This window comes from Cyprinodon variegatus, unplaced genomic scaffold, assembly GCF_000732505.1.
Source record: "Cyprinodon variegatus isolate N-32 unplaced genomic scaffold, C_variegatus-1.0 Scaffold138, whole genome shotgun sequence".
NCBI classification, from domain to species: domain Eukaryota; kingdom Metazoa; phylum Chordata; class Actinopteri; order Cyprinodontiformes; family Cyprinodontidae; genus Cyprinodon; species Cyprinodon variegatus.
In genome coordinates, this window is record NW_015150591.1 from 180,350 (window position 1) to 190,093 (window position 9,744).

The 9,744-nt window shown below is 39.8% G+C and overlaps 1 protein-coding gene across 1 annotated transcript in view; it reads right to left on the reverse strand.

The window, feature by feature from the left end:
- Positions 1–3,826: 3,826 nt before the first annotated feature.
- Positions 3,827–9,744, reverse strand: part of psmd1 (proteasome 26S subunit, non-ATPase 1) — a 44,893-nt gene continuing 38,975 nt past the window's right edge. Inside the window, exons 21-25 of the mRNA XM_015376668.1 lie at positions 8,565–8,657; positions 8,191–8,277; positions 6,092–6,283; positions 5,283–5,452; positions 3,827–4,021 (exon numbers count right to left, since the gene is read on the reverse strand). Coding sequence (XP_015232154.1) covers positions 5,306–5,452; positions 6,092–6,283; positions 8,191–8,277; positions 8,565–8,657 — 519 coding nt within the window. The 3' untranslated portion in view covers positions 3,827–4,021; positions 5,283–5,305. The remainder of the gene's footprint in view (positions 4,022–5,282; positions 5,453–6,091; positions 6,284–8,190; positions 8,278–8,564; positions 8,658–9,744) is intronic.

A 9,744-nucleotide genomic window follows, 5' to 3' on the forward strand; every position in this document is an offset into this window, starting at 1 on the left:
TAATCACATAAAACCACTGATCTCTATTTATTCACTGGATTGCTGACTGCCCTAAAATGTGAAGCCACCGTCCACCATGCTGGTACAGAATTGTGACTTCAATCTCAGAATTCTGACTTTTGTCTCACAATTCTTAATTTTTTCCTCCCGAAATTCTGACTATTTTTCTCAGAATTCTGAGATTAGAGTCAGAATTCTTAGATTAGAGTCAGAATTCTTAGATTAGAGTCAGAATTCTGAGAAAAAAAGTCAGAATTCTGGAGGGAAAAAATTAAGAATTGTGAGACAAAAGTCAGAATTCTGAGATTGAAGTCAGATTTTTAGGGTATAAAATTCTGACTCTAATCTGAGAATTCTGATTTTATTCTCAGAATTCTGTTTTTATTCTCAGAATTCTGAATTTTTTTCCTCAGAATTCTGACTCTAATCTAAGAATTCTGACTGAATTCTGACAGTTAACAAACACGTTGGCATCTGTAGCCATGTCTGTTTACAGACTAGCTCTCATTTTAATCCCCTTTTGCTCTTCCATTAATGAAATAACATCACCAGGGACCCCTAATTTTCCTCCAACGTGTTCCTGTTCCTCCCAAACAACTCACATCTTAGTCAGTGAAGCTGAGTGCTCCCACATCTCTTCCTTCATGGTGCCCATCTACATTAAGATCCGAAATTCTGAGATTAAAGTCAGAATTCTGACTTTTTTCCCATATTATGCTGAAATAAAATTTAAAAATCAGTTAACTTTGGTTTATCTTTTCAGTGGCCCTAATCCTTTTCCTTAGTCAGTGTGTGCATACATCGGTGTATGTATATTTTTTCAAATGATCAGATTCTTGTTGTAACTAAGAGCAAAAAATGAACTTGCAGTTGCCTGTTATTTTACCAATTCCTGTGATTTTGCTAGTGTTAAAACTGGTTCATTAATTAAGCTTATTGTAAATCTGTGAGATTTGAAGGCTGATGCATAGAACACAGTAAAAAAACTATATGGCATCACTGTACTTGTAAATCAGTCTTTATGTAAAATGTTAAAATTATAAGATGTAATGACATCTTAATGATAACAATGTAATAAATACATGTACATCATCAATTTAGCACATCTGTATCATTATGCACCATTAACACCTTAATTCTATTCCGATGGATTTGTATGTTATATGAATTAAAGACTACATATCGACTATGCAATGTGATGTGCCTTTTTTTTTATTGTAAGTTAAAGTAATCTACTTATGCAATGAAACAGCAAGTATGTGTCAAAGTTATGAATTTCTTTATTTTAAAAGTCTCAAGTCCCCCTGAAAATGAGATCATCATCATTGTTCGATGCTGTAGCGCACATGTTGTTTACATTGCGACCGGTCTGACTAGGGAGTACCAATATGGCTGGTGGGTTCATTTGAATCCCATACTACCAATGGGCTATCAGCCATCCAGTGAATAAATAGAGATCAGTGCATAAAACTAATAGAATAAATGAAGATTTGCTGCTGACGGGACAAAAGAACGTTTCCCGGCTATGATCATTTTCATAAAGTACAACATTTGGTTGAACCTGAGAGAGACAGGGGAAGCTAAGATCCTAGTTCAAATAAGGACATGCAGTCAAACGGTGGAGAACGACCAGATCTTAACTACATTAGGAAAACAGAGAAACTTTCTTTAAAGGAAAACATAAAGCATTATTTTTAATGGTCGTCTTCCTTGTTCTGAGGGATGCATTTTTAAAAATGTGACGACTGCATCAGAACTTCAAGCTTTGTAGATTGTTAGATAATCGACTGCGAGATGTTTGGGTGGAGGAACCAGGAAGTAAACAGAAGGTGTGACTGACCAGAGACAAATGTTCCTCCTATCTGCTGCTAAGCCCCGCAGTGATTTATGTAGATGTACTGGAAGTGAAGGTGAGCGCAGACACCATCTAATCTAGGATGGAGACAGGGTGAGCATGACTAAAGACTCCCTCCTGTTTGGATGATCACACCTTCAGGAATGTGGCCCCGCAGCAGGAAGCTGTGCACGGCGTGCTGAGGATGTTCTAGGAGCCGGGTGGCAGGGATGATGGATTCAATAGTGAAGTTCAAACACTGAGGCCCGCTGTGCTTTGCATCAGGACTTTGTTCCTGGAGATCCGGAAACGCTGAAGCTTGTTAAACCATGTGCCGTGACAAGAGTTTGCAGGAATGTGAGGAGGAGGAATTGATTAGACTTCGATATGTCTGGTCCACAAACTCACATGGGTTTGTTTCATGATGAGAGCCGGCAGGCAGCAAATCACATCTGATGGCTGCTGGCTTTAGACGTTTCCCTCTCTCCTTCAAACCAGTGGCATTCCAACATTTGATGCAGAAAACAACTGCCGGTGCCGCCGTTTCCAAACCACTTTTACACAGGAAGCATTGTTTAACCAAATATGACCAAACCCAGAGCCTCTGGGAGATGATAAACCTGATCCGGTGTTGAAAAACACTAGAAACCCACAATGAAATCAAATAAATTCCTCTGCAGTGAAGAGTCATTTTACCAGATTGAGGGTTTGAGATGGTTTCAATGCTGATTGAGTTTTGGGAAATATTATCCACTGCAGGAAAAGGAAAATAGTTTTATAATCACTCAGAACTTTTAGGCATTAAAATTCTGATTCATGAATATAAAAACATCAAAGATCTTGATCACACTTGCATCACAAATGCATCGTTTTACTCCAACCTCCACGGTGAGGTTTTATAACAATCTTTAAACGTCAGACAAGGCTTTGCAATCGCAGTGTTCAAGCAGCCAGGATGGTGACTCTGGTAGAGCTGCAGGGATCGCCAGCTCGGGTGAGATGATCAGAAAACCACTCTATAAATTTGACACCAAATATGAGACACAAGGAGGAAGTTACTGGTTGTAGGAAAGCATGATGGCGGTCAGTTTGAAACAGAAGGAGCAGGAAATGTTTTGTAGAATCCGCTCAGGTAAAAGATAAAAAACAAACACATTAAACACCACCCCCACTGAAATAAATCAACCTAAAGGCTCTTATCCTGTCTTTGATGCCATCATCTGAAGGAACCAGACCTTAATTTAACTTTTAGCCTTAAAGTTAATCAACTTGACTTGGATTATCTATCCACAAAACTAAACTAAAAAGACTCGTTCGGTTTCATTTAACCCTTAGAAATGGAGGGGAATGGTTTCAGTGCTTCATCTTCACTAGGTCAAAATCTACCTTTTCTAATGGATGTTATTTAGCTTTAAAAAAAAAAGCATTTATTGTCCATAAACGATGTTTGAAAACACACTGCAAAAACGATCTAGAAATAAGTAAAAAAAATCTTAAATCAGGTGTATCTACTATTAATTTGAATAGTTAAATACGATGATTTGCCAATGAAATTAGTATCTTTACTCTTAAAATAAGATAATTAGATAATATGAAGTTGAAATAAGACAATGCAAATGTTTTTTCTTATTTTAAATGTAAATTGTCTTGTTCCATTGGCAAAGTGTCTCACTTTCGTCCTCAATTGGAGAAAAAATCCACTTACTTTAAAAAATGACTTACTTAGATTTACATTTTTTTGCAGTGCAAGAATAAAATAAAAGAAATGAGACAAAGAAATGTCTTGGGATGTTTGGTTATTCTGGTTAAAATTAAACAAGAATCTGAGATTGAAAAATATCTAAAGCATTGAATAGAAATGAGTCAGCCTGAGCTTAACCGCTCAGATCTTTTATCTTTATCAAAGATGGAAAATTATTTAAGCTAATCATCCCAACCATGGGCCACCTGGTTTATCGCTCAGAGAGATTTTAAGTTTAAACAAACACTTTCTTTAGTCTCCAATATGTCTTTATTATGTACTGAAGGGAGCAGAGACCATGATACAAAACCAGAATGTGAACAATTCCTTGAGTGGCCAACGAGCAGCCAGGAGAGGAACGAAGGATGTGAGAGGTAGAGAAGCAGGGAGGTGGATGAAGAGACACAGCGGGGGGCGAAGTGTTGCTATCTGACGTCTTTCTGTGTCTGAGGAGAGAAGAAACAAAAAGAACGAAAAGTTGAACTAAAAAAAGTTAACCTCCAGGAGTAAAATAATTACATCTAATCTGCAGATTACAGAGGATTCATTTTAATCTCACACTGACCAGCATGTGTTAAGATTTATTTATTTTTTCGCTATGGTCCAAAAGAAAAGCCTAATCAGACCTGAACATGTTTAACCTGAGCCAAAGAAACCAGCTTCAGCTCTTGGCTCTTAGTTCCGTCTCTGCATCCAAACCAAACCCGTGAGGTCAGCCACACCGTGGCTCACCGCGGCCGTTAACACGGACAGAGGCCCTAATCTGGTCATCGACACCTCATTGGTCCCGTCACACGCAACACTGAACTCCCACATGGGAGGCAGGCGGCTCCAACACAAACGCCTCCAGCAGCCAGGACTCCTCACGCCGTTTGAAGATCCTCGAGTTCAGGAGGTTTCTCCTGCCAGCTGCCGTTTTAAGATGGCAGAGGAGCGTCTGTTTCTCGGATGTCTGTTTTAAACCCTCAGGAAACGGTGCAGACAGAACATTGTGCTTCATCGGGCAGCGTTCCTTCCTATGAAATCGGCTCCACAGCCGCTATTAACCACTGAAACTAGTCCCGGATTAAAAATGAAAAGTTCTGAGACGTCCTGAGTTTAAATGAAAACACGCTTCAGCTCCAATTAGAAGGATCCTCATTAAGTTTAAGTCTTTAACAGAGGCTAAATGGCAAACTGAAAAACTCCCCACCACCAACTTTAATCTGAATATTTCATCTTTTATTGAACCACATTTTGTATTTTGAAATGAAATCATAATAACATGTTTTATTTCACACATTTGTAGATTTGCATAACATTATAATTTAGATTTTTTACATTGTCTGGGTGTTACTTTGCAATTTATATAGATGTAATGTTTTCTAACTAAGGTACTTGATGATGGTGAGGCACCATGTTTAATATTTAGCTTATAGGTTAGCATTTGGCTAACAAGTCTGCATCCAACTCAGTTTTAAAAGGTTAAGCTAACCTGTTCCAGTAGCTTTGTTCCTAACAAAACAAATAAAATATTTGATATTAAAAGGATGGAGATTATTACTGCTACAGGAAATATTCCTTTATTTCCTTTATTTTTTACCAGAGGAGGCGGTAAAAGGAGGAAGTTCTCTGGGCCGACAGAAGAAGCCAAAACAACAACAAAGACAGTCGACTCTCATTGTTCTGAGTAACATTTAAAAGGCTCATGTATGCATGTGAGCACACCATCATGGCGGGACGGAGCATCTCTACTCGTCGATGTACTCAAAGGGCTCAGGGGGCTCAGGCTCCTGCTCTTCCTCCTCTATTTTGGGTCCGTGAGCTGAGACTGGCTCCACCAGCTCCTCTTCCTCCTCGCTGGTGTCCTTCAGGATGATGATCCCTCCTGTGTGAAGCTGGGAGACAGAATGTTTAATTATTGAGTATATTTTAGATAAGATGGTGGTCTGAGCCATTGTTGTCTGAACAAAATTGAAAAAAGCAGGAAAAAAAATCCTCACCAAATCAAAACAGGAAATCTGTGTAAAGCCTGCTTTTAATAAATGCTGTTACACTGAACAGATTTTAGGATAAGTCTGTAAAAGCTCTCCACTTCCTAAACCTGACTGCTGGATCAAAAACAAACCCTTAAAAGGAGGCGGCATGACCGAACTTTAGAGGAGGACAGAGAACCTCCTGGGACCTGGACCCAGCTCTGCGTACGGTGGAAAACCCTGAGGCTTTGCCTGAAGGACCCTGGAATCAAACAGTGCCTCCTCTTTATGGGACAGGGCGAGTGCCTATGGGGTGACTGCATGCTGCCCTGCTATTTACTGCACAGACATGTCGACATCTACAGCTGGACTGAGCTTTATAGCCATGGAGAGGAGCTTTCTAGACTTTTAGAAGCTGCTCAAAACTTTAAAACCCTGAATTGATGTTAGCAGTTTGGAGGAAATGTCAGTTTGGAAAATTGTATGGAAGCTTTGAGTAAGGAAGGCTGAAATGCTGTGACTGAATGAATGAGTTTTTTTGTTTGTGGACGCCATGGTTACCGGTTTGAATGGCTGGTAGCGGCAGGTCTCCGGCATCGTCAGGACTTTGAGCTGAGCCGGCATCACTCTGGCCGGGTTCTCCAGCAGCTGGAAGTTTGGCTCAACCTCCTTCTTCTTCTCTTTCTCTTTCTCCTTCTCCTTCTCCTTCTCCTCATCCTTCTTCTCCTTCTCCTTCTCACCCTCCTGGACTTCCTGTAACCGGAAAAATTGACAAATAAAATGTAAATTTCTGAAGCATCATCAGTTGGTGGCCTCTAGGGTTTTTACTTTCCAGATTTACAGACTTTGTTTCCTTTTTCTTCTACTTAATGCCTGAAAAAAGGAACATGGAAATGTATTGCCTCCTTCCTCCTGTGGTGGAGGCTGAAGCAGAGAAGCAGTAAGGCCTCTTTTTGAAGGTGCCAAAGGGGTAAAAAACGAGATGTGTCTAACGTCCTATTCTAGGTTTGCTACGGGCAAAAGATAAGAAAAGTAAATCAACATTTTGGCCTAAATGAAAATTCCAGTGTGATTAAAAAAAACAAAAAAACTTCTTAACATAAGGGAACGTAGTGGTTACATCATGCTGTGTGGATACTTTTTGACAACTGGTAACAGTTGAGTGGAAGATGGATAAAGCTTTATGCTGACTTGGTTTCCAAGTTTGAAGACGTTTCACTTTTTCAATTCAAAATGTCCAGGGTGTAAAGCCAGGCTTTGAATTGAAAAAGCTTCCTGGATGGGAAGTGAAACATCTTAAAACCTGGAAAAAAAGTCCAGTTGATTTATTTTTTTTTTTTTGGAATGATAAAGCTAATCTAGCAGAAACTGTTAAATAACAAAAAAAGTCCCAGAACTGTAGTGGAGGCTTCTCTAATACAGGAAAACAACTCTAGTTTTATGTGTGAAAATGTCCTAATTAAAGTAGGAAACTGTGGTAAGATCTACAAACAGCAAGGAAACAATGCTGTAGCGATGCCCCGCTATGAAATAAGCCCAAAAATACATATCAGATTATATGGGCCTACATCTGTAATCTCAGTAACTCTCTACTGTCTATTATGTTTTTAAAAAGTTCAACCATCAGTTATTAATAAATAGGTTTTTCTCAAACCTATCCCTAATCCCTAAAAATGAATCATCAAGTTGTGCATGATGTCATATTTGGTTAATATTGGGTTTACAAAAGGTTGTACTGGAACAGCTACACTGCTGACAGATGGTCGTCAATCAGCCTCTGCTGCAGGAAGAAAAGAGGCAAAAACTGCAGCGTCTAACTTGACCAGATCGCATCCCCTGATTGCAATATTAACAGACTAATCTTAATCTTCAGAAATATTGTGACAAAATGTGCAAATGAGGTATCAGTATGTTAGTGTCTAGGAGAAACATATTTATATTATACTGTAAACTACTTAATAACCTAACGAAGAACAGAGATTAATGCCACGCTTTCAGGCAAAACAGCAGATCTGAATATAAACAGAATGAGCCGGAATGACGAGCGGCTTTCAACAGAAAGGTTTCTTCACATTAGGACGGACGGACCAGACGTTTGCAGGCTCGTCTCTCACCAACAGAGCTCAGGTTGGCCCTGGCATGGCGAGTCAAACATGGAGCGCACACCCAAAGAAAAGTCAGACCGTCTCTGGTCCGTCTCATACTTGAGATGAAGGAAGGTGGAAAAGAAACAAAGCCAGCTGTGTGTTCGGACTCAAAAGAAGCAGCTGGAAAACAAATGCGTGCTTTAGATCAGGGGTCACCAACCTTTTTAAGGCTGAGGGCTACTTCATGGGTACTGAGTCATAAGAAGAGCAACCAATAGTGACCCATGAACTGAAGGAGTCAGCATTCCCCTTAACATCAAATATAATAAATAAAGAACCCCATCAATTAGGAGGAAAAAGTTATTTAGTGTTCACCTCCCTGTAGAGTAGAGAGATAAATCACCTAAAACAGAATGATATTAACAGTAGACTGTAAACCACAAAATCAGTTGGGTTTGTTTACATTATTTACTGCAGAACGCCTGCTTCTTATCGCAGAAAAGCGATTAAATTATCCCTCTTAAAAGCCAAAACCTCAGAAAGAAGTAGGCATTTAGAGACGTTTCCACTCACCACTTCCATCTTCTCCTCCTCCTTTTCCTTCTTCTCCTTCTCCTTCTTCTTGGCTTTGGCTGTGATGGAGAGAACGGCGGTGGAAACCTGCCACGCAAACAGAGACATTTCCGCGACGTAAGAAAACACATCATACATTGCTTTAAAGGCACAAAAGCTAGCTGACCACAGAATAAACATGCTGTTACGTTCTCCAGCATCTCTGAGCAACCGAAGGAGGAAAAAAACCCAAAACAATCCAGAGATGTTAGGAAAATAAACATTATGAGAATAAAATGATGAGTCCTAAAATCATTAATACATCAATATGTGGGAGATTGTTTTTCTCAGAGGAAAAGAATGTCAGAAATGCACCGTGGCGCCTCAGTTCTCACCTTCTCCTTCTCTTTCTCCTTGGGAACCTCCAGAGCCGGTGGGTAGGCGAAGGTGGAGGGCTTACAGTTGGAGCGGTACTGCACCTTCGGCATCTGAACAGAACAAGGAAACCAGATGGCAGCAACGTTTTACACCCCTGTAAGACATCTGACCATGTTTATCTGATTTATAAATAAAGACCCTTAATTCTTGAATGGATTAAATATGATCTCTACAGCTTTCCTTACATAATAACTTTATATGCGATCTAATAACAGCTCATTTAATAAACCAATTTGTTTCTGATTAAGTGGTGAAGAAAAATAACTACAGGAATTAAGTAAACATCCCCCCCACTGAGCACAGAGTTTATAATTCAGCTCATCTGGGTAAAAATAAACAGATTTTAATTCAATTTTATGTGAGGAGACAGAATCTTAAAAATAAAAGTGTGTAGATGGAAAGATAAACAATGGTTCTCATGCAACTGATGAATGAGTATTTGATGATCAACACATGACTCTGTACTGTGTTTGAAACGCTAAGCTTCCTGCTCGGTTGGAGGACATATCAGGGTGGCGTTCAAACATCTACAGCTTCAGCTTCTTTGTCTGCCCACAGATCTTGTGCAGGATGAGGATCTAGATCCTATCTGAGCTCCTCTGGGACCTTAATGTGTTTCTTTGCTGCAGAGCTAATGTTTTAGAAAACTGTCAGGATTTTATCGTTGCGCAGTGTGCTAACATCACCCACTTTGTTAAATAGGAACACAGAATGTTTCCACCCGTTTTTGACTGTGGCTGATGCCATTTTTTCATGTCAAACTCTCCATCTGCCTTTCTGTGATGGGTAGGCCTGATGAGAAAGAGTTTAATTCAAGTCTCCCCGTATCCCTCTGCTCCACTGCAGCGGAATCAAGTGGCTGAATCAATTCAATTCAGTTTATTTCTATAGCGTCAATTCACAACAGATTTCATCTCGAAGCACTTTACAGTTCACCAGATCATCCAATCAGATTGATTCAAAGTTTTCTATCTAAGGAAAACCAGTTGATTGCATCGACTCATTGACTCAAAGGCAACCCATCACACTAAGCATTCTTGTAGCGACAGAGGAGAGGGAAAACTCCCTTTTACAGCCAGAAACCTCCAGCAGAACTAGGGGTGGAACGGTTCGCAAAATCCACGGTTCGGTTCGGTT